The sequence below is a fragment of the Patagioenas fasciata genome, chromosome 2 (genome assembly GCF_037038585.1).
Source record: "Patagioenas fasciata isolate bPatFas1 chromosome 2, bPatFas1.hap1, whole genome shotgun sequence".
In the NCBI taxonomy this organism is placed as follows: Eukaryota; Metazoa; Chordata; class Aves; order Columbiformes; family Columbidae; genus Patagioenas; species Patagioenas fasciata.
This window is the reverse complement of record NC_092521.1, coordinates 15,820,631-15,846,310: the sequence shown is the minus strand read 5'-3', so window position 1 is coordinate 15,846,310 and position 25,680 is coordinate 15,820,631. Positions and strand designations below refer to the sequence as shown.

Here is a 25,680-nt window from a genome sequence, read left to right as displayed (position 1 = left end):
GAGAGGAAGACTGACAAAAATCCAGTATTTCGAAGGATAGATGCCAGATTTTGGCTTTTACCTGACTGCAATAATTAATGGGATAAGATATCATTCCAAACTTGGGATAAACACCATGTAATAAAAGTAAATCACCTTCCTACAACTCTGCAGACCAAACATCCTCTGCAAAGTGACTTGCCCAGCATGGGAAAGCACCTGCTTGTTGCTGGCCAAGAGCCTCCTGCTGTTGCAGAGTGTCTGGGTAGCAGCAGAGCTGCTACAGGGCGGCTGGAACAGAAGCATCCACAGATAGCAAGAAAACTACTCTGCTGTCACAAAAGTGGTCGATACGAAGACAGTTACTAATGATTTGTTCTGTTAGGGTTCCTCAAAGGTACAAAGCTGTTAATAAGAAACATTCTTATTACCACTTCCTGCTCTAAGGTTTGAGATTCACTGTAGATATTTTCATTTGGCTTTAAAGCACTGCACTGAGCACTGTAAAAGGTGTACCTGGAGAGGTGATGGAAGAAGTTAGAAAGAACCACAACGATAGGATTTTAGAAAGGTCCTGGCTCACACCCACACACATGCTGACGACAGAAACATCTGCACCTACAGAGGAGCGTCTCCTGAGACGAGACCTTGTAGCACACCAGAATTGCCAGCCATTCAGTGCGCTCCCCAAGCTTGCAAAACCTTTTGCTAAACACTTGTCTAGAAAAGAGAATCAATTTAAGTCTGCCTTGAGAAGCCCCAGAATTATTGAGGGAAATGGCTTTTAGAGAGCTGAAGGACAGATCAGCGCCCAGCTAACCAGGCTCTGAACATGGAGATGTTTCCCGCTATGACTGACTTCTGCAACGCAACCAAGGGTTTTCTGAAAGCAAGAGAGACCTGCACTCTGATACAGAGTATCAGATAATCTGTCACATGAAACAGCCTCTACAAAATGAAGTGATTCAAAAAAGAGAGAGAGAGGGAGACTCTTATTTCAAATCCAGGAGCAGTTTGTGGGAAATCCATGTTCCTAGATAAGGATTTTTACTAGTGTGCTAAAGTAAAATACTGCCCCATTTACATTTACCTACTTGAGTGTGAACTCATGCGAAGTGTTATGCATAACTGAGGCATTCATGCTCTCATTCATATTTTATCTCTTCAGTTTTAATAAGCTGTTTATTACGAAGTTATTTTCACATAGTCTTTCTTCTTGAATTTGTTATAAGGCCTGCCTGGATGTTATCACAGTAGCGCTTCAAAAGAGAGAGAAGTATAAAGCCATCAAATGACAAATGCAACAAAATTTCAGGATATTATTCATTATTTTTAATAATAAAAACTCAACAGTATACCAAAACGAAAGTTGTTCCCATTAAAGCAGTTTTATTGTAGAGCCATTAGGCTGTGCAAAGCTAGAACAGCATTTGCCTAAGGAGACTAAACTGCTTCTCTATCAGCTAAGTTTCTCTCTGTCTTTTCACACAAGTTGTCTCCAGGGTCTTTCTTAAAATTCTTATAGTCAGGTGATACTGTTATTTTTTATTCTTTTTTATTATTTTTGGATTGTGGTAAAAACTCACACAAGTGAAAAGACAAATAAGAATATTTTTTCCTGAGCTTTCTTAGCACCCTAAAAGAGGAATAAAGAATTTGCATCCTCCTCTCTAACTGCTGCATTCAGTCCAGCGGTGATGTGGCAGGAAGACAGTAAGTACATTATTTCTCCTTCCATTAAGTTCTATTTCTACACAGTCTTAAATACTTACAGGAATTGGAAACATGATCGGTTGAGGTGGAGATCTAGGGTCCAGATTTCTCTTGTTCTAACCTGGACTCATTGAAGATTTCTGTAACCCCACCTGGTTCAGTGTTTTAGCAGCACATGGGCTTGATATGAGCTATATTATTCACACCACAAGTTTTGAAAGTAATGTGGCACATCTAATAAGCTATGTAGAAGATTTTTAAGTTAGAACATCACACCTCTCACCATCTTGAGAGGCAATAGTCAACACAAAAGAGTTTGACCACAGCTATTCCATTTTACAAAGGCACTGGAGAGAGCGCTGGTTGTCCCCTTGCTTGGAACCTGCCCCGACTCCTGCTTTTATAGCTCTGTGAAGCTGCTGCCTGACAGCTGGCAGAGATACAGCTCCCTCCCCAGGGGCCAATTACACAGAGCATTTCCAGTACACGACCACAACACAACACAGTCACCTGAGGCACAACTGGGGAGTCATCGGGACACAGCTCTGTGATCTCCTCACAAACTAAAATTGCACGGGATGGTAACAGCTGCGCACCAATATTTCAAACTAGAGATGAAATCCTGCCTGGATGCCCCTGGAGCAGGAAAGAACACATCAGTCCACAAAGAGACACTGCTTCACTGCCTCTAGGAGCGATAAGGAACCACTGAGAAAACTTAGTATGCTGGCAAGAATTGCAAGAGGACACAAGGGCATCCACATCTACTTTGAGGGCAAATTCAAAGTTAATTCACTTTCAGTGCGGTTCGACAACCAGATGACATACAAAGTTTACGGACATGAGGCATGTTAGTGCAAAACAACTGGAAGCTGAGTCAAACTAACTTGTTGTCCACATTGGGCCACTGCAGCTGCTGTCAGTTCCAGTGCTTTGCAATAACCTCCTGCAGAGGGCAATTACACGACTGGTGACTGTGGTTTACATAAAACAAAAAAAGTTCAATATTCCAGCTATGATTCTGGCCCAAGGTCAAACTTGGCAACTTCACTTCTCTGCACTCAGAGAAAGCCATTAGTTATTGAAAAAAAGCCAGCTGCATATTTTTCCAAAAAATCGTGTATCAGTCTACATTTAACAAGTCCTCAAATTCTTTGGGAAAGCCGTTTTATCATTTTGATATATTTTTGAGAGATACTATCAAAAGATACTGCTTCCCACAGTCTCTTGCTACCAATTCTAATTGCAGGTTTCTACAAGAGAGTGTTTCACAGACTACGATTGTTTATACTGTTCTTTTAGTGTGGGTAGTTCACTGAGGTACAGAACGGATCCAGCACATCAGAGCTTTTGCCATGCAAAAGTGTTAACAGCACTGCAGTTTACAGCTTTTTTCTGTTTTTTCTGCCAGATGGATGATCATATTGGTGTAACAGTTCCCAGCGACTTTTGCAAGTCAGCAATAGACTGTATAAGATTTAGTGGCTGCTGTTTAGCTGGAGCTTGCTAACATAAAGAGTATGCAAATACTTGCTCACTACTGAAGGATTCACTCAGATGGGATGTAGAAAAACATATTCTACTTTGCCTTAAATTTTCAAGACTACTATGGCTAAGAAGAGACGAAGTCTCCCTCTTTTCCTGTAAGGTGTATTCTGACATCTGGCATTCCGGAACAAGTAATAAATGCTCAGATACTGCAATTGTTACTTCACTGACAACTAACTAGCTCTCTAATAAAGGGAAAACACAAACAAACTGAGAGTCAGTCCTGAAGCACACCTGGTGAAAATAAACAGTCTGTCAGAGAAATGAAACCCAGACATCATTTATCAAGCTCAACAAAATAAAAAGTCTCTGTGAGCTCTTCAGAAGTGGTGTCTCCGAAGGTCAGAACTATATTGCAACAGTAGGGATCTGTAGGTAAATACTGCAAGTTTTTCAAAGCAGACTTCCATCAATGTTGACAGAAATATCTCAAGCACCACAAGTCTGGATCACGTAGGAAAACTGCAACAGACCCACATGGACACACACTGTGCTTATTTAGGTTGCATTTTCTGGATGTAAAAGTATTTGTGCCAACAAATAACCCAGAGAATCCATTTTTCAACTAAAATATTTACTGAGTATAAATACAAGCTATGAACTCAAGAGGCGCATAGTCTCCTACGCCATGAGACTGGTGGGGGTTTTGTGTGTTTGGTGGGGTGGGGGTGGTTTGGTTTGGTTTTTATATACCCTTATTACTCCTTCACATCTTAAAATGCTCATCTCTCCCAGTATAAAACACAACATCATCACTAAGCACATGAGAAGTCAGTATTAAAGCTGTACTGCTCAGATCTCAGAGATCAGGACATGTCAGCTTTCAGGTTGCACAAGCACTTTTATCTCTGTCCTTTACTCAGACATATTTCCACAGAGACCTCTGCTGTGTTTTCATATAGTGGCTGCTCAAACACACGAGTGATCCTGCCTTGTGGAAGGCTGCGAACAACTGTCGGAGGGCAGGAGGAATGAGGAGGAAATACACTTGTCCTGTACTTACCCTCCTCCCTAAGCACGACTGTTGGACAAAGGGCGGATTCCAGGCTAGATGCATCTTTGGCCTGATGTAGCACACTCACAGCAACAGCTACTTTGCTGCTTTAAAGATGCACACAGAATTTATTTGAAAACTATGCTTAGTGAGGTTTGAGAGAGAAACCATGAAAATTATTACAGCACATGAGATCAAAAGTCGCATAGCACACATCCCTGTGGTTGAGTGGGGAAAAGCGCAAGGCAGATTCTGTGATTCTGTGATGTGATTTTTTGGATTTCAGTAAAGCCTTCATTACTGTCTCTCACAGTATCCTCGTGGACAACATGTCCAGCACACAGCTGGCTAAACACACAGTGCAGTGGGTGAGCAACTGGCTGATGGGCCAGGCTCAAAGGGCTCTAGTAAATGGGGTTATGTCAGGCTGGCAACCAGTCACTAGCAGGGTTCCACAGGGATCCATTTTAGGGCCAGCACTCTTCAATGTCTTCATAAATGACTTGGACGCAGGACTTGACAGAATACTAAGTGTGCTGATGACACAAAATTGGGAGGAGCTGTTGACACTCTTCGGGGCAGAGAGGCCCTGCAGAGGGATCTGGACAAATTAGAGAACTGGGAAATCACCAACCACATGAAGTTCTGCAAGGGCAAGTGCCAGATTTTGCACCTGGAACATGGCAACCCTGGCTGTATGTACAGACTGGGGGATGAGATGCTGGAGAGCAGCCCCACAGAGAGGCATCTGGGGGTTCTGGTTGACAGCAAGTTGAACACGAGCCAACAGTGTGTCCTGGCAGCAAAGAGGGCAACCGTATCCTGGGTGCATCCAGCACAGCATGGCCAACCGGGCAGGGAGGTGATTGTCCCGTTCTGCTCTGCACTGGTGCGGCCTCACCTGGAGCACTGTGTGCAGGTCTGGGTGACACAGGATAAAAAATGATACAGAGCTACTGGAGAGTGTCCAGAAGAGGGCTACAAAGTTGGTGAAGGGTTTGGAGAGGAAACAGTGTGATGAGCAGCTAAAGTCATTTGGTTTGTTCAGCCTGGAGGAGATTGAGAGGAGACGTCATTGTGGTTTACAGCTTCCTCACAAGGGGAGGAGGGGCAGATGCTGGTCTCTTCTCTTTAGTGACCAATGACAGAACCCCAGGGAATGTCAGAAATATGTGCCAGGGGAGGTTTAGGTTGGACATTAGAAAAGGTTCTTCACCCAGAGGGTGCCAGAGCACTGGAACAGGCTCCCCAGGAAGGTGCCACGGCCCCAAGCCTGACAGTGTTCAAGAAGAGACTGGACAGCACCCTCAGACACATGGTGTGAACTGTGGGGTTGTCATATGCAGGGACAGGAGTTGAACTCGATGATCTTGGTGGGTCCCTTCCAACTCAGAACATGGAAACTGCATATTCAACCTATTATTTGTAAGAAATGAAACTTATTGATAATTATTTTCTATATAAGGAATGATAGTGTCCTTCTAGTTCAAAAAATTCATTTTTATATAAAGCAAAAAGAGAACAAAATGAAGGCTTCCATAACAGTATCCTCTAGATTCACAGAATAGCAGCTGCGCCTCTAAGCAGACATTCCCTTCACAAGAAAAAAATTGCAGTGCAGCCAATAGAGAGACTCACCACAATTGGGCATTGCATACATTCCTAACAAAGGAGACCAAATACGTGTTTCAGTACACACACACAGCACAGGTATTGATGACTATGATTATAGCTGCTTGATACCTTCCATAATCACCAAGTGTTGCTGAACCACAACTGCTGAGGCTGAAAATTTCTCTGTCAGTTATTTTGCATCAGATTCATTTTTGGTGGGCTTAATTGTTGTTGCCAAAACTTCAATGGTTTTCAATAGAAGGTCAGGGAAAATACTTACAGTTCACGTAAAATAATGAAATAATTATTGGGAGGAACTAAAAAAAACCAGTTTCTATTAGAAAGTACAACTTCAGAGTAAACCCTTGTGCCAACATGCTGTCTTTGTGAAGATCAACATATATTTGTTCATGTTAGCACCTTTAAAGCATTTCAGTCTGCAACCAGTCAACAGACCCACTCAAAAAGTCATTTCAAGAGATAATGCATGCTCCAAGTCCAGGGTAAGGGACACAGTCATCCAGGCCAAGCAGTGTCTCTGTGGAGCCAGACATAAGAGAAGAAAACTGTCCCTTCTGTACTTGTAAAAGTTTCCACTACTGGAAACAAAGACTGTTCAATAGAAGGACTAAAAATACGAAAAAAAAGCAAGAAAAGTTTTTTAAAAGACTAAGACTAGGACAAGAAAATGATGGAAGATCCCAGTTAGGTATGGCCAAAATAGAGCTGAATTTGCAGTCTTTAGAATGGACATGCATCAGTACCCAAAGCCAAAGACTCTCAAGGCTTCCTCTATTGTCAGCCAGTTGCTGTGAAATTCACTGGCAAAATGAAGCTCTCACTGACCTGCAGGAACTGGTCCCTGTAGAAGATCAGAAACCATCACACACACCTGCAATTGCCATATGGAGTCATGGAAAGCTCCAGTGAGGTCAGCTCCGGCAATGAGCAATGTAGGAACCAATGCAGATCAACACCGTGAGCTAAAGTTGCAGTTTGCGGGTGCACATGCACTGCGATAAGAATTCCTCCATCGCAGTATCACACACCATTCCCTCACAAGGCTCCACCTCGCTCACGGTGTGGAAAGAAAAGTGATCATGAATACTCCATAGACTCCTTCATCCAGCTCGAGAGCTGTAATCAGGCAAAGCCGAGTTGTTCTGCAACAGTACGGATCTACAAATTATGAAAATGATGTTAAATATGCAGAAAATTAGACTCTGACGATTCAGTGTCAGCGTTTCTCCTTGGACCATTCACATAGTAGTTTAAGATTTAGCCTTGTCAAAAAAAAAAAACCAAGTCTTGTACAATTCTATGACCAATGTATTCTTTCGACCTGAGCAGGTAACTGTTTCTGCTTTTGTTAAAGAAAATTCATGCACCAAGATAAAACCTCCCAGAAGCCTGCAGTCCTGAATTACTTTTCTGAATGGGCACCAGAGAACATCTGAACTTCACCATCTGAATACCTCAAGAACTTTTGCAAAATCTCACACCCTGAGATTAGGTAACCTATTTAAACCCAAAGAAGCCACAAACACAGAAGAAAAGCAATGGCATTTGCACAGGGAGAATGCACTCTTGCCTAAAAATGGGACAAACACAGCCAGTGTGAACCCTCCTTCACTCTAGATTGATTTGATGTCTGCACTTTCCAGCTCCAGGTCCCATCCCAGGATACAGCGGCAGATCAGGAATCCTTATGGCACTACTCAGAGTCTCCCAGCAGGCTGTAGGTTCTGGTACCTGTCCCAGCAAGAGAGCATCACATGCAGCTTCAGCAACAAATGTCTATCTGATCTACAAAGAACATGTAAATGGACACGGAAAAAAACGGTATTAGTAGACTATATGGGGAACCTTGTACAGAAATGCTACGTAAGAAGGGATTTAAAGGAACTACAGGTATTTGAGCATGTATCAGCATCCCACTGGACTTCAGAGAAATGTGTAACAGATTGTTTACAGACAACATCTTTGCATATGTCACATTCACCACATTTGCAAAATTCAGGTCACAGGGGAGTTGTAAAGAAGACAGGGGAGGATTTTATATCTCAGAGTTAGACTTTCTATATTACATGAATCTAGCCTAACATGCTCTCTGGTCAAACACAGGAAAGCATAAGAGATTCAAACCCTAGGAGGGCTGTCATGAAAATACACATTACACATACAAATTACTAACTGGTTCTACCATGTAGTTGCCTAAGTACAAGTACTTACCCCACATGTGATGTTTACAAGAGAGGTACATCTAGTAGCATGCAGGACTGCTCACATCCAGCTTCAAGTGGGAATACATAGATAAATTGCCCTTATATTAGCAGTTGTACACTAGACCTAGTCTGGCATACTGATTGAACAAGCAGGAAAACCAGTTGTGGAGCTCAAGAACAGCTGGGTAACTGGCAGATTATTTTATCTTTAGTTTTGCTAATTAGTTTCTCCCACTATGTGGGGTGCCTAGTTCAAAGCTCATTTGAGCTTCCCAGGGTCTTTTCTTCTGAAGGCCTGGGCTCCCAAGAAGTAGAAAAACAAAACCAGATCACCCCCTATCCAAACCCACACAACAAGATTGCAGAGTACACCAGAATCTAGAGACTGCAGGTATTTCTGCTAAAGGACCACAGTGACTGTGTAGTCTGGGTGCTGCAGGTACACACACTTACCATGTATTTTTCCATCCACCTTTCCCATCTTTTAAAAAGTTGACTTTGTCAGCATCTAGCCTTTTTCCTAGTAAGCACTTCCACTGCTGAATGACCTGCAAAGCCGGGATTCATTTTCTGATTACTGAATCACTCAAGCTTCCCATTTCAGCTTTTGATCGTACATTGTTGTCCTGCTAAGTCCCAATACCCAGTTATTAAGTCACTTATCAACCCTCCTTTCAGCAGCTTCATCTCCTCTAACATGACAACACAGGGCTCATCTCCCAGGCTTGGGAAAAGGCTGGGCTCCACCTTCCATCTACTTCTAGACTCTTCTTAGAATTAAGACATCACAACTGGACACAGTATCATGTAGGAGACTTAAGCGACCTGACCTGTGTACGTTACAACAGTCCCTGCTATTCAGTACAACTTTTATAACGAGATTACATCAGTCCCACTAGCTTTGTGTTCAGAGTACATGTAAAGTGCCTGCCTAGAATAACTCCCAACTGATTTTCTTCTTTGAAAAAGACATTTGGCTATTCAATAAAACAAATTTTGTCAGAAACATTTAGCTAGATTATTTATACCACGCTTGTACCATTAACCTGTCCTGCTAATTGCTTCCTACCACATCAACTGCAACACTTGGGCAACCAACACAGAAAGTCTGAACAATGCTGCACAACCAGCCAGTCCAGGGGACACCAATAAAGCCCTTTTTCATCACTGTCTCCCTGCTGCGCACAGGCCCCTGTCAGTGAACCAGCCTCACTCCAGCACGCAGCCTACAGAATTAAAAGGCACAGGTTTAATTACAACATCATCTGATCCTAAGCTGTATGGGGGAAAAAAAAGATATTGTATTCTGCGTGGCAGCTCTTAACTACTAAACTTGTACCAATGCAAATGGAAAGCAAAAATGAAAAAACAAAGCACCAGGTTAGTTTGATAGGCTGGACGTCAAGACGACTGGTATTAACTATACAATGCAATTCTTTGTTGCAGAATCCCAAATTAACCGTTCCATTATTTTGGCAGAATTAGTAAGAGGCTAACAGGTCTGTAGCTCCTTGTGTTGAGTTTAATAAAAAGAAAAAAAACCCTTAAAGTATCATTTTTTTTAACAGAAAAAATCTTTCTCCATGAGACAGACTTGGAATGAGTCAGCATGATATGGGTTTGAATATGGCTTAATGTGACATAAAAAAGGACAGTACACATCTGTGAATGGCAAATTTAGAAGCAGACTAGCTTAGGATAAAGGTTACAGGTGACATTCATCACAGTCAAGCTGTCTTTTGTTTGGTTTTGATAAGCCAATATATGACAAGCTTTATCTACATGCGTATAACATCCATAAACCAATGGACACAAGCAGTTTAGCTTTGCAATTTAACCGATGCTTGACAGCGGATTGGACTGCAGTACTTCATAGGTTTGATATGCTCGTTACAGATTGTCACATTCCTGGCATTTCTCCAGACAGTGTTTATACTCAACAACAGCAACAAAAAATTAGAACATGTAACAAACATTTCCTTATAGGTCATTTGGGATTATTCCATATTTGGCACTATTTTATGAACAACCTTATTAATCCTTCTTCAGGTTCCAAGCAGTTATATTTATATCAAGAACATGTACTGCAAGATAAAAATCTACATAACCTGTGCAAAACAAACAATAAAAAGTGTAGATTAAAAATTATAGTCAAGGAAAACCTTGACTAAATAGAACATCTGTGCTGATATTCAAAACCCAACAGGACATGGTCCTGGACAACCTGTTGTAGCTGATCCTGCTTGAGCAGGGGGGATGGACTAGATGATCTAAAGTTCCCTTCCAACCTAAATAACTCCAGGATTTGGTGATTTTGACCTGTGAACAGGTAAGTAATCTCAATTCTGCAGTTCACTGCACACAACAGAACCCGTAGAGAAAGTGACGGGGCTTTATACGTATGAACTTGTTTGGGAGCTCAAACACTTGTGTAAAAGGCCTCCGTCTAATCACAGCCCAATGTCAGCAGGCCCTGCGCAATGCAGGTGCCCTGTCAGTGCAGCTGACAGGACTGGGATTACATTGACAGCTTGTCTCGAATACGTGGCACGCTGACAAAAGAGACGCATTTCCTCAAGGGTATCATTGTTCCGCATTTCACAAAACAGAACAAAACCTCAAATTCCCCTTGGAGGAGCATTTGGGTTTCTTAGTCAGTGATTAAGAAGCAACACTTTTGTCTGTAGAACTTGGAGGCTTCTCTTATCAACCTGGTGGGCAGGAATTCTGCTGCGCTTCAAGCAGAGCTATTGGGGAACAGCGTGAGGTCTGCACAGCCTGATGGGTTGCAGGCTCTTGAGGTTCTGAAGACTTCAGAGGAATAGCTCCTGTTCTGACATGGTTTTTGGGTTTCTTCGAGGTTTTTTTATCTGGGGTTGCTTGGATTTCTTTCATCCTTTAACCCCACTTCTGCAGCAACGTAGCCCTGAAAGACCAAAATGCACAGCAGACTGTTTAGCAGCCACTGAAGTTCGGTAAGAGCAGAGCACCTGATTTTCAGCAGCAACACAGCCCTCCAACGTACGCATTCACATATTGGATTATGTTAGATAGTGGCTGTAGTTAATAATAAGCCATTAGAACAGGAGTCCCCCAAGTTTTATCTGAGGTTAACCACTTAATGTTGATTGCTGTATAACAGAGTTTGCCTCTGATAAGCACTTTGGGGCTCAGTAAGGTCAATGAAACCTCAGGGGAGGGAAGACTGTATTTTGCTGGGTTTTTTTCTAAGAGTCATGCCTTCAGTGCGCCGTGTTAAGGAGGTTCACGGATTAATCTACATGGCCATGTTTCAGACCAAAATGGCTTATTAAAATCCTACTTTTTTGGTGCGTCTAGGCTCACATTTATAAGTGCAGGGTTTCTGTTCACAGACAACAAAATCAATTAAAAGACACAAGTTTCTCACAGCAGATTCCTCTTTTTGAGGAGCAAGCAATTCTGGCTGAAAACAGAAGGACAAAAACCCTTCTCTTTCATCAGGTAAGTGTTGATCACCACTAGAATCTGAGGAATTAAGTAAACACTTCACAGGGTGTCCAGATCCTTGTTGGGTGAAGGCCTGAAAATCAATTCCTGAATGCAGTAAGGGCTTGGACAGAATCCAGAGTTTGTTGTTGTTGTTGTTCCAAGAGCTCCTTCCACTGAAATCAGAGGAAAATGCTAGACATGGGTCCTTATATCTCTGCAAAAATAGCCAGGTTATTTGTGACCTCCCTGCTCTGCGCATTCTGTGATTACAGGGATGAAGCTCAGTGCCAAATGCACCATACCGGACCCTGTCTGACTTTCAGCCTGTTCAATTACATATATGAAATCAAACAATAATTTTCACTGGAGCACTAGGAGGAAGTGCTTCTTTTTTACTGAAGGCTATTCCCTTGGCAAATCTGGACTTTCAGAGGCCAGCAGCTTCAGCACTAGACCAGTTATTTGGAAAAAAAAAAAAAAAAAAAGCTTTGGATTTTATTTTTATTGTAATACAGGGGAGGTAGGGAAGAATGCTTTTTGCTCCAGGCTCTCTGCTCTCCGTAAAAGGCTCAGCTGTGCCCTGTTTGTGGGTCTGACCCCCCGCGCGGTCGCTCCCCGGCCGGTGCCGCCGCCGGGAGCGGGTCCGGGCCTGTGTGCTGGCGCCCCCCTGCGGCCACCAGCGGCGCTCCGGGCCGAGCGGAAGGAAAAGGGAAAAAGCAACATCGTTTTCCCAAGAGCATTTCCAGTTGTTTCTAAACAGCGACCCGGAGACACCTGGGGAGCCCCGAGGAGTGCAGGCGGCTGCTCGGGGGAACTCGGCGCGCAGGCGCCAGCACAGGGGGAGCCCGGTTCTTGTTGGCAATGCTGTCCAGGGTCCAGGAGAGAGAAGGCAGCTCTGCTTCCCCTCTATTCTGCCCTGGTGAGACCACATCTGGAATATTGTGTCTAGTTCTGGGCCCCTCAGTTCCAAAAGGACAGGGAAGTGCTGGAGAGAGTCCAGCGCAGGGAAACAAAGATGATTAAGGGAGTGGAGCTTCTCCTGTATGAGGAAAGGCTGAGGGAGCTGGGGCTCTTTAGTTTGGAGGAGACTGAGGGGTGGACTCATTAAAGTTTATAAATATATAAAGGGTAAGTGTCACGAGGATGGAGCCAGGCTCTTCTCGGTGACAAACAATGATAGGACAAGGAGCAATGAGTACAAACTGGAACACAAAACGTTCCACTTGAATACAAAAAGAAACTTCTTCTCAGTGAGGGTGACAGACACTGGAACAGGCTGCCCAGGGGGGTTGTGGAGTCTCCTACTCTGGAGACATTCAAAGCCCGCCTGGACACCTTCCTGTGTAACCTCATCTAGGTGTTCCTGCTCTGGCAGGGGGATGGGACTGGATGATCTTTCGAGGTCCCTTCCAATCCCTAACATTCTGTGATTCTGTGAAACAGCTGAAAACACGGACTCATGGCAGAGGGCAACATGTAGGATATGAGTTACTCCATTTGTCAGAGATTTGGTGCAAGAGTGGATTTGTATGCTACATACTTATTAGAAAAATAGAGACAGGGAAGAAGCTGGAATAACAGCACAAGTGACAGAGGGTGTGTGGCTTGGGAAGAGTCACAGGGGTGGGAGTTGGAGGTGAGAGAAGGAACACAACAAACTGCAGACAGATCAGGTAAGAGAGATTCAGCATGCACTGGCTCATTTGTGTCACGGAGCAGAAATCAAACTCTCGGCTGTTTCTTCCTCCAGGTTCAGATTTCAGGAAAGCTTCCTTCTGCACTTCATCATTAGGTTAGCTGTGTTATTAGACCGGAGAAACACTGCCAAATAATTATAAGATTACACTAAGACTAAATCCCCATATCATGAATAGCACATGCTGGCAAGTAACAAGCCGAAATAAAAGGAATCAGTGCTAGCTGCTCACTGATATCACAAACACACACCCACTAGGTAGCGAATTAATTCACTTCTTCAAAGTGAAGAATTGTAAGGTCTTCTAACAACTCCTCCACTTAATCACTGAAGTTTTCCCCATCTAAGTTTTCCTTACCTACAACTGAGCCATAAAATTGACTTAATGCCTGCACAGCAAGAAGGCAAATAGTCCTTGCCAGGCAACACCACAAGTCATCTGAGAGGAGACCCTCCAACACCTCCCAGGTTTGTGCTGGTTCCCACCAGATGGGAACCAGAATTTCTGAAGCGCTGCAGGAAAGCCTGACTTGGGGGGAAATGAGAGCCCAGCAGTACTGACCAGCACTTTAACTGAGATGAAAAATTAAGTTCCAGACTCAACAGATAAGCACAAGTTTCAAAAAGCAACACAGAATTACAGCTTAATGAGATTTTGGTCAGAGCAGACTACTTGGAATCAGCACAATCATAGGAAGGCCTAAATATTCAATGGCCAGTTCTTAGCTAAAGGCCCCGTCCTTTGAGTGGAAAGACTCCAAGCTGTTATGCACCATATTGAAGTAAGTAATCAGCATTAGAAAAAGGAAATAAAGAAGTGCCATCAAGGTTAACAATTCTATGGCTTCAAGCTGTTCCTTGGAGGTCTCCAGGTACCAACAGTGCTTCACCCTGCCCGGCTTCTAGGTGATAGGATCACACAGCCTAGTCATCAAGGAATGTGGTAAAGTAACCACCTAATCACTAACGGTTGGTGATGGTTCCAAAATATGCAGAAAAACAACTTCCTGAGAAGTAAAATGAGTATTTGGCAGTGTTAGGACTATTAATAAAGTAACTATGTAAAGCAGCTAAAGAAAAAATGGTTTATAAAAAGTATGGCTTATCAAGAACAAAAGAAGGTGGATAAAGGAAACGGGTGTTTTCATAACATCTTCTCTTAGCTATATGAAGTCCACTAAATTCATCTGCTTGGAGGCATCCCTTGCCCCTCCACTGATTACTTCAGCAGTTTACTCTCTTACCCTTGATCTTCTGAATCCCACTTAAATTGGATGCCCGAGTCACCTCAGATAGACAGGGTACGTACCCAAAGGCTAAATCAGCTCCTAAGCTTTTTGGCTCTGTCGGTGGATCACAATCAGTGCTCTGTTCTTGCTTGCAGACACATTGTGAAGCCTTATCAGCAAACCAGGAAATATCACAAAGCTTTACAATATGGTTTGAGAATTCCTGAAATAGGCTATGCTCAGACATTTGATACAGCTTTCCATATCTTACCCTAATTCACATTTTTAGCTTCCCTCTGAGTAAGAGACAGAAATTGATTTTGAAACTGGCTGCCACGGTGAGAGGTTCTGGAGGTGAGTTTTACACGATACTGATGTGAATCAGTGTTTTGCAGAGAACACAGTGGATCTGTTTTACAAAGAGTGTACAACGAAGATCTTTTAAAGGACAAGGGTAAAACACGATACCATCTCTAGTAAGTAGAAGGTTGCTAAAATAAACAGAACAACATTGAACTAAAATTGCAAAGAACGCTTGTGTTAGAGGAAAAGAATAATCCAATTATCATTGCACTAATTATGAAACATTAATTGCCCAACATCTGACAGCACTTGAGGAGAAAGTACTGGGGAGCAAGTAAACAGTGCTCCAAATAAAGAGCAATATACCTTTTTCTCCTGTCAACCTAAATGCTCATGCTCTAAGGGTACAGAAGAACATATCTAAGCCAAGTTGACAGGCAGTTTCAAATCTGAAGCTAAAGGACAGGAATTACACTTTTCAGTTCAAAGATGATTTGGATTCTGTGGTTTACATCAGGTTGTAGTAAAAGCTACAGCAAATCAGGCTACCATGGCTCCTCCTGAATTCTTACAGAGCGACAGAGTGAAGAAAAAGAGGCAGCTAGAGTGCAGTTCACTTCTGAGTGTGCTGTAGAGTAATTGTTTATTGAAACCATGAGAGAACTTCCCAGGTAGTCAGAAGTGCAGAGAGCACACCAAGGAAAAGCAACCAGACGCAAGAAATATCCAATATCACAGGAAATGCTGTAAAACATTCATCAGCTCCTTGCATAGCAGATCCCCCAGCTGATAATGGAGCAGGAGCATGGAAACTATTCATTCTGAATTTAGTAGACGTAGAAGCAATAACAATACATCATTGGCAAGCAAGGCCAAAAATGCCTCAATCACCCTTCAGCAAGTTCCCTTTCCTATTAAACAACAGATGATAATATAACTTCTTCCACACAGGTTTTAATGTAACAAATAATGGCATTAGACACTCCCCACTGGTTTGAGCACAGAAGTGAAGATGGTTCTGCCTCACGACGAACTGATTTGATTTCTTCTTACACACATAGGGCCTAGTTCTCCTGTGCACAACCGGCAAGCTGGTTTAGCAGTGAAGACACTATCATGGCAGCTGGTTAGAAAATGTTCTCCTGTTCCAGATCAAAATAATAATAATAACAACAACAACTCCATTAAAAAGTTACTTTCTGCCATAATACTCCACAGATTATTTTTCACAGAACACCCAGTTTATCAGAAAATAATAAACTATGTTAAGTTACAACTTCAGTGAAGCACTCAAGTGCCTCACTGGCCCCTTCGCAGCTGCAGATGGGCCTTCCTGGCCACACCAGATCTCTCAGGAGCTGTTAGAGTTTTGCCTCCTGCTGCAGCAGTTCACTGGGTGTCTCCTGAGCTACGATCTGACTGGAAACCAGAGTCAGGAGCCGTTGCTGAGGTGTAAGAGATTACATGCATCCAAAATGTTATCAGTAGGAAGCTGAATAGGGAAAAAAGATTCCCGCTTTCCAACTATTTGGTTCATCTCACTTCTTTCAATTCTATGCCACGTAAACACAGGGTTGCATTAATATATTTTTGATATTTTTTTCCATGCAAAAATAACAGTTGCCACATATTATGCAAACAGAAGCCTTATCCCAGTGTCTGTCACTCTTTGATGTGTTCCACATGTTAAAAATTTGAGGGCAGCCAAGTATGAAACAAGGAAAACTCTTCAGTCCCTCACATTTTCCAACACAAGCATCACAGCTCCACAAAGAACACTACAAATAAGTCTGACCTTATCCAGGCAGCAGAATGAAAGCTCTCTCCAGGGTGAAGCAGTGATTTTATTTTATTTTTTAAACCACAGATGGATGTAGTCAGGATTGAACTGACAGCCCACCAACCAACATTGCTGTTAAGACCTCACAGAAAGAGCAGGGAAAAGTGGCACAAATAAGGACCGTGGGCAAGGCTGGCTGAAGCGCTGCACCACAGAGAAGGGAAGAGCTTCACAGAGCTTGCTGGAGATGGAAGTTGTTTCTACACCACCACTATCATATGAACATGGCTTGGGAGGAGAGATCTATTGTGCTGAAGAGCACTGTCACATGCAAAACAAGGAAGATAACTAATATCTTATCAGAAATACCTTCCACTTGGACACAATAAGGTTCTTTTTGTTTCTACTAAAACCTATTTTCTTCCATGAATAAACTAGATGCTTTCTGAGATATATGACAGTGCTGTGGAATGTTCTGAACTTGCTACAGGTTTGGGACCAGACAGAGAAAAATGTGGTGAGCAACACTTTAATAATGCTTTAAAGGAGGGTAAAGTACTTCCTGCAACACCTGGTCCTGACCTTGGACCTTTTTCACTTAGTACCAGTACTACACCTGACCATAAAACCAGTCTTCTACCGATAACAACCTACCAGTTCATAAGGGATAATAAAACAATGTCCAATAAAACAAGCTAAGGAAAGGTGCCAATTTGTGTAGTTTTGTGCAGTGTAACTACAGTAGGATTTGTGAGCAGACTCTGGAGGGTCAGGTGTCAGTAACACGGAGGGGAAGCATCGGGGTGAACACCGACAGAGGTCACCTTACACAAGACCTCATTTCGCTTCTTGCATCTGGTCTCGCACTAGGTGTCCCGCGTCACTGGCACGAGAGATGTTTTTCGGTCAATGTGATACTCATTAATAATGGAAGGATGAAGGATAACGAAGTTGGAAGCACTTTCAAGGGATGGATGAGGGAGTGAGCAGAAGTTGTTCCAAATGAAACAGATCTGCTAACAGAAAGACTCAGCTGGCTCAAACAACATCTTTCCTACACATTTAACAACACTGGTATCTTTATCACCGTTGCAGAGACGCCAAAACACACACGGGGAGGATGAATATGATCAGAACGTCACAACATGGTAAATAAAGCTGCCTGCTTTTAGTCACCCTTCCCGCCCCAGGGGCAGGACTGAACCCCAGGCCTCCCGCACCCCCTGCCCGCCTCTCATCCCCAGGTCCCTGCATTGGTCACAGCACAAAACTCAGTGAGTTCTATGAACCAAAGGGCATCTTCCGGAAATCATAAAGATATTTGGCAACACTTTGATAAGAAAAAGCAGTCCCTTCTCTGTATGGAAAGAGAAACTTAGACCCTGTGGATTCAGTGTGCTTCCTAAGAACATGAGAGTAACCTGAAACGGAGCCAAGATTTCTCCAAATCCCAGTTTAGTCTTTTGAACCACAATATCATCCCTTCACCAATATGCTAAATAACTTGAGTATTTCAGCTGATGTGATAAACACCTAACATTTGCAAAGATATTATTGAAGTGAAAAAAACAAATCAATTCAGATTTTAAAAGCAAGAATTCATATGAACTTCATAAAAACATATGTCAAGATAGCTGGTTTAATGCAAGTATCTTTACAGGTTACAGAATTAGCCAGATTTTAAAGTTATTTGCAGCAGGTTTTCAGTAGCATATATTTCATTTTCCGAGGTGCCGTTTGGTATTTAATGAATACTCATAAGCTCTGGTCCCTTATAAAACTAAAAAGAGGTTTTCTTGAGTCCTGTTCCTTTCCTCCTTTAAAGTTTAATTTAAAAAGGCTTGAGCCCTTTCAAGTACCTCCTATGAAATTCTTTCACTTGGACCAAGGTACCTCTTGGGTATTATTTTGACAGAATGAGGTTTGTTTAATGATCATAGCATTAAAACCTCATGCTCTCTAGACACACATTAGCACACTGGGGAACATGGTGTAAAAACGAGAGGTGAAGCAGGGTTTCTTTCCTTCCTTCCTTTCTTTCAACAAATCATGCATCAATAAACAGTCACTTGGACATCACCTTTATTACTTTGTCAATGGACCATTTTCACCAAAATGGTTATTCCTTAGTCATTCTATGCCCAGTCTTGCTCTGCTTAATGCTGAGACATTGCAAAAAAAAAATAATGGTACAGGATAACACCATCAAAGAACAGCTCATCTCTCAAGAACGCCCTAGTCATTTAAAAGTATTGCTGCCCGGCAAATTCAAATCCACAAATGCACACGGAAAACAAGGTCCGGTTCTCAGCTTTGCCCCCTGAACTAATACTGGTATAAAATGAGTGTAAACAGCTGGCTAGTCAGAGCAACTTTTTATGTCCACTCGCATGGGTGCAAACGCCAAGAGCAGCTGTTGAATTCCCAATGGTTCCTGTCGGCACATTCCTGCAGCCGAGGTCTGGTCCCTGCACCAGGCTTCCTACAAACGGCAGCCCCGCTCTTGAGTCTGTCAACTGTTAACTCAATTTGGCGTCACCCGCAAACCTGATGAGAGTACACTGTCCCATGGCATCCTCAAGATCACCAGATAAAGCATTTTATTCTTACACATCTGCAGCTGCTCTTTGTCAGGAGTAGTAAAAAGGTATAAAATCTCCACAAAGGAAAGGACATTTTGGGTTGCTTTTTTGCCCCCAACTCAATAACTGTCATCAGCAACTAACAGTCCCAAGTAAAATGCTGCATTTTTCAACACCTATGGTTAACAACTGCTAGATATATTTGCCCAAGACTATTTTCCTGGCTTATGACCATGACTTCGATTTTATCTTCAAATAAAGTTTAAATATCCTTTTCATGTCACTTTCTTCAAGTTCTTTTCCATCATATTTTTCCATATCAAAGCAGCCTGTAAAGCCACTTTAATTCCTGAGAAATTTTGAACAATCACATCACTTTTCCATAACCATATCTGGAAACAGTTACACTACTTTGGCTTAATCTTCACATTAGTTTCCATGCTCCTTTCATGCTCTACTTTTTCTGAGCCACAAATCCACTGTTCTATCCCCTTATTAGATTTCAAATAATCGGAGTCACAGGGACCAAGAGCACTGGAAATATCCTCCCAAGTTATTGATTTCACTCATAATATTATCACAACATACTTTTATAAAAGCCGTACAAACATTGATCGCATTTCTTCTTTTCTTTGGTAGTTACTGAACTGATTGTCTTTCCTGCAGACTTACATTCTAACACTCATACTAATATTTTCCTTATACTTCTTTTGTGTAAAGTAAGAAGGATTGATCTTGATTCTTCTTTTTCACAGAGGTCTATAAGGTTCGATGTTGTGCACATCTGCAATGAAACTACCAGGTTCCATCTACATGTATGTTGAAATGAAAACAACTTTCCTTTCAACTTTATCTCGCTGTGTCTTAATTCTAAAAAGAGACAATATGTCAGTAAAACAGTACCAGAAAACATGAAGAAATAGCTTCAGTTTTTCCTGGTAGCGCTCTGGATGCACTCAGCTCTGTACACATGGGTGGAGACCCAGGCTGCATTCCTATGGGCTGCGTTCAGGGCTGATGACTTAGAGGAAATGGGCACAATGGTTACGCACTAAAACTCAACGCTTACCAAACCAACACAAACCACCTCTCACATATGAGCATGTGCACGTATTCATGGCTACATAGTAAACAAACACTGGTAGTTAAGTTTGCCACGTTTGCAGTCATCCATATATTATCAGAAAGGAAAGAGTAGCAACAGGAATCGATGGAAAATTTGAAACACCACAAGTACACGTACACAAACAAGACACTAACTGAAACACACATTAGTTAACAGTACATTATTGTTAAGACCAAGACTTGTATGTGAAACTCAAACATCTGCTTGATATTAAATGGCTGAATGCCTGTTCCCATTTTTGTATACCACCACTTCAGAGAACAAATTTCAGCTGACCACAAAGTGGTCAGTTAAAATACCACTACAGCAAACCGAGTAGGAGTTAACAAGTCAAACAGATCAACAAAATCAATATAAACCTCTGAAGTAAATAGGAAAATAAAATATAACAATGCTTTTAATATATTCTTGTAAGAGAAGACACAAACTGTTAAAGGTTTGGAGGTCCTGTGGGTATTTGGGGGACAAACCATGATAGAACAAACAATTTTTAGAGTAGACAAAGAAAGTGTGTGAGAGCAGGAAACCCCCTACCCAATAAAGGAAAGACTGCAAGAGAGAAGGATTGTTTGTACTTGAGCTATGCCTGGGACAGAAATCAGTTTATTTGGCTGGAAATAATAGTTTAGATTGACAATAGGAAAATACCAACTTTAAAGACCATAAATTATTGGAATAGAGATATGTGAGCATCTCCTCCATTGCAAATTTTCCAGAACAAAGTTAAACAAACATCTGTCAGGAAACAACTTGCTGTATTGATTCTCTTTCAGCCCTAGGGAGAGGCCCAGTTGGGTTTGCTTCCCATCCTATCTGTTAAGGGCTCCAAGTTCAATTAAAAAAAAAGGGAGGGGGGCAGGGCAAAAAAAGAATATGAAATCAAGGTGAAACACCTCCATGAAAAGAAACTCATTTACTTTTTTCCTCATAGGACATTTCTTAACATTTGGGGCTTTTTTTATTTATTTGGAATGAACAGGGTGTGGCCCTCACCCACACACAGACCGACTTCTTTCCTCATTATATTAACACTGAATAATGTGAAATTTATCTTTTAGAGAGATGTGGAAATCACTTATCACATCCTATAAAGGTGGTGTATTCCTCCTGCTCTAAACCTTGTAACTCTAGTCATACAATCAGCAAGAAGCCCTCAGCGCACAGTCACAATCTATTAGCAACAAAGTAAAACAATTTGCCACATTTTAAGCAAGTAAAATATTTCTGATAGTGCATACTTTACCAGTTATGTCATGCTGTTTGAATGACTCACTGTAGATTTGATACTGATTAGGGCAATGTTTCTTCAGCCATTTGCAGACATCCTGCTGGGTCCATAACGCCACAGGCTTGGTCAGCTTCACAGTCCCAGACTACAAACACAAAGAGGATGAACAGAAATGATGTTTAGTCCGCACACATTTCAGAAATAATCTGTGATGTCTATATAAGATACTAAAATAAAAAATGCAAGATGGGAGCTGCTCTGGCTGGCAGATAACCAATAATTACCTGCGTGTTACACAAGACCCAGCTGTTCAAATACATCACCCAGGAATCCTACAAAGTGAAAGTTTTTTTTAACGCTACTTCGCATTGCATATGTGTTCCTTGCATCAAAGAAACATATTGCACCATGTCTTACTTGAATAACAGTTTAAAGAATGACCAACTCTGCACCTGAGGGGCAGTAGTTGCAGCCTTTGAACCCTTCAGATTCACCAGAGGGCTGCACATTGGTGTCACAGTTTGGATATAACCATGGACAACCAGGAGTATCCTCAGGCCAGGTGTGTTCCTCAGTGACAATTCCAAAAGATCTTGCAACAAACCCTTCAGTGCAAACAAGCTTAGAGACGTGTTCTGCCAGGGAAAAGGAGACTGCACACCAGCGCAGGCACAGCTGGTGGGGCGGTCCGTACCGAGCGTTTCGGCTGACATCGTCCCCACTTCCACTGATGTTTACAAGCACTTTGAGTTCTTCTGCTTCCTTTTTACCTTCAACCCTCCTACAGTCCCTGTTTATGTGAAATAAGTAGGACTCCTGCTTTAAACAGTTTCTTCTTCATAAATACATTTTTAAAAGACCACTGTTCACTATTTCCCTGAAAATTTGGTTTTATAATAGATTATCTGAACAAACAGATTAACAGTTTATACATAAAACAATCATAAATTGTCAGTTGCATTGCCATATGTATAAAGTCACATTTCATTTAATAAAGCAATTCACCTTTGTACCTACACTCTTTTTTTAACCATATGAAAACGCTGAGTTCTTGGTGATCTGAATTGCAGGGATTTAAAGCCTCTTGTCAAAGTAGGCAAAACAACAAAAAAGAAATATTCAAAGTGATTTCATCTGTTTTTTTGGTTTTTTGGGTTTTTTTTTGCAACACAGTCTGCCCTGGAGACTAAGAAAATCTCAAATAGATGGGTGGTCATTACCAACAATAAATGTTTAACATTGGACATCGCTGATGTAAGCGGGTGTGAACACCATTGTGTCTGTTTACTTCAGGATTTTGTCAAAGAACTGAGACTACAAAATAAAGTATCTTTGTTGCCAGGCTGTGCATTCCGAATACCTGTCCTCCAGTTCCTCGCTGGTTTAGAAGGTTCAAGAGACGTTTTTCTGCACAAATTTGAGGTGAAGGGGAATGTCATCTCAACCATTCTTCTCCATTAGGACTCATGGCAGATTCCCTCGATACTGCCAGCCAGGGTGTATCCCAGCATTTACACAGATGGACTTTGTCAGACAGACTTTTTCAAAGTTGCTTCGAAATTTTTCATTGCTAGAATCCCAAAGGCCTGAAGCAGTTTTAAGCTATTGCTTTGCATGTCCTATTAAGTCCATGAAGTGCATCGTGCAAAGATATTAAGTTAGGGCCAGGGAATATGGCAGATATAAAATTCCAATGGGTAAACATCTTGAATTTCTCATGCCCAATTTTCCCTATCTCTTTTTCATTGCCTGGGTAGAAGTTCAGTGAACAGCAGGAAAATCATAGTTGTTTTAAACAAAAATACACTTGCCGGAAACATGAATCCTGTTTCAAACACACTAATGGGCACCACCGACATTTAGAGGTATCACAAGAATGCACAAAACCGTCCCAAATAATTGATTCTCCTCTTTAGCTGCCACCTTCTGCAGCAAGCGGCAGCCTGACCGACAGACTACGTGTCCACGAAACAAGGCATTTCCAGCGGTGCTGACACTGCACTGTAACCAGGCCAGCGCCCTTTCCCAGCAGCACATCAGGACCCTGCACTGCAGAACCCGCTCTGGACACCGCCAGGGTCTGGAGTAGGGATGACCCTGCAGGGACAGCAAGTGCCCCCTCACTGCTCTTCGTGCAACCGGCTCCCCCCTGAACTCCTCTACCCGACTTGTTACTGTTGTCCGAGTCACAGCAGAAACTGCATTCCAATGAAGAACCCAATATTATGGTATCAGCTGATTTGTATTACGTGCATATATAAATGTGCGTCATTCACAAGTAGAGCAAATGAAAAAACAAGTAAAAATAGCCATAGAGCACAAGCAGTCTCTTGGATTCCACTGAAATCCCTGAACAACAGGGTCAGGACTTCAACGTGTATTTTTGAGTTACTGCTTGAATTTGAAGATATTTCTTGAGCATTGGATCTTTCGAAGACTAGAGGAAAGTCTGTTAGCCCTTGATAAATAAATTGTTAAGAGCTTTTATTGTACATTATAAAAATACTTAAATTACAAATATTTGTATACAAATATATATAGAGCTAGCTATAAATTTACAAGCTATTTATTGGCACACGTAGTGCCAATGTTTGCTTTAACTAAGAGGTTGCTCTTTTCAGTTCAGCAACTATTCTCCTCTCAAAAGGTTTAAGCACCATCATGTTAAATATCTGAAGAACAAGTTCATCAGCAATTTCAGTACAAATTTAACATTTCCCTCTGTGCCTGTAGAACTGAAAGATGGTTTCAAATGTCGTTGTTATGCTCTGCAATACACAGAACATTGCACAGCAAACATACATGCTGATTTTTTCCTGTCCAGTGTGCAGAATTAGCATTGAAACATGTTCAACTTCAACTTGTAACTGCAGCCCAAAGAGGACATTTTTATACTGATACTATCACCATTCTGTTTGATTTTCTAATTCATAAGGACTTGATGAGTTAGCAGAATATATGGTTTTTAAAGCAACAGTTATAAAAAGTATATTGTTGTCGCTTTCATTTTTGGAACATCACACTCAAAATATTTTCCAACCAGATGCTCTAAATGAAAGGCTATTAAAAATACACTACTCTCCCACAAAATTCATTTGTTAGTTTTTTCCCTGCTCTAAAGCCAGATCTTACACTAAAAAAATTGCCAGTAAACCACAGAAAATTACCCTTACCATAAACATACCTATGAAATGAGTCTCCTGCCACTAGCTATACATAAACTACCTAGACAGGTGGAAAACTTTATGTTTTATTTTATTTCTGTTTATCAGCTCAGTTAAACAATAGTTCAAAAATCATTAAGATAAAATAATATATTTTAAAACATCTTTGGTCCTGCCTCCCCTTTCATTTTCCTGACATAAACTCAGTCTAAGATCCCACTTTGCTGGCAGCACTTAAACAGTTTTAATCCTGCCAAACACTCTGCCAACTCATGTGCCAGATACACATCTAATGAGAAGAAAAGTCTTTAGTACTCTGATCTTTTCTTGCATATTTGAAGAAAAACCTGTTTCTTCAGGATTGCGTGTCAACCTCTTTCTCCTAAATTGCCAACACCGGTTGTTGCTATGTGAATCTCAAACTATAAAAATGACTCCCAAGAAGAAAAAAAAGTAACATATTTAATATGTGACACAATTTCATGCTCTCTTTGTTCCAAAGGGCAGAGAAGACAGTACTTAAAATCACCAGCTCAGTAGTAAATAAACAAATCAAACTTCCTGCCTGCACACTACTAGAGAGTGTATTTCATGGTTCAGAACAGCACTTGGTACCCAAGCCCAGCTCTTCCTAAACCACGACCTACAACTTCTCTACTTCAGCCTCCCAGGTGCAGTTTACCAAGCTGCCAGTTTTGAACGTCGATTTATTCACCAGAATTTCTTTGTCTTTATTTATTGCACTTTGTAGACTCATTATATCATTTGGGTTGGAGAAGACCTTCAAGATCAATGAGTCCAACTACTTACCTAACACTGCCAAGTCCTCCACTAAACAATGTCCCCAGGTGCACATCTGCATGTCTTTTAAACCCCTCCAGGGATGGTGACTCAACCATTTCCCTGGGCAGCCTGTTGTAATGCTTCATTTCACTCCAGAAAAGAAAGAAAATGCTTCTGTATTTTTGAGTGACAGAGGATTCAATCTCATTAAAATTACTTTACATACTTTGAGCCAAGTTCTTTAA

The 25,680-nt window shown here is 41.7% G+C and overlaps 1 protein-coding gene across 3 annotated transcripts in view; it reads right to left on the bottom strand.

Annotated features, from left to right (window-relative positions):
* The window catches only part of SAMD12 (sterile alpha motif domain containing 12), a 176,359-nt gene that overhangs the window by 106,844 nt on the left and 43,835 nt on the right, over positions 1 to 25,680 (bottom strand). For 2 of the 3 annotated variants that reach the window (XM_065830653.2, XM_065830654.2), the window contains exon 3: positions 21,504 to 21,633. In XM_065830653.2, the coding sequence (XP_065686725.1) occupies positions 21,504 to 21,633 (130 nt within the window). The remainder of the gene's footprint in view (positions 1 to 21,503; positions 21,634 to 25,680) is intronic. The other variant, XM_071803840.1, reaches the window with a different exon arrangement.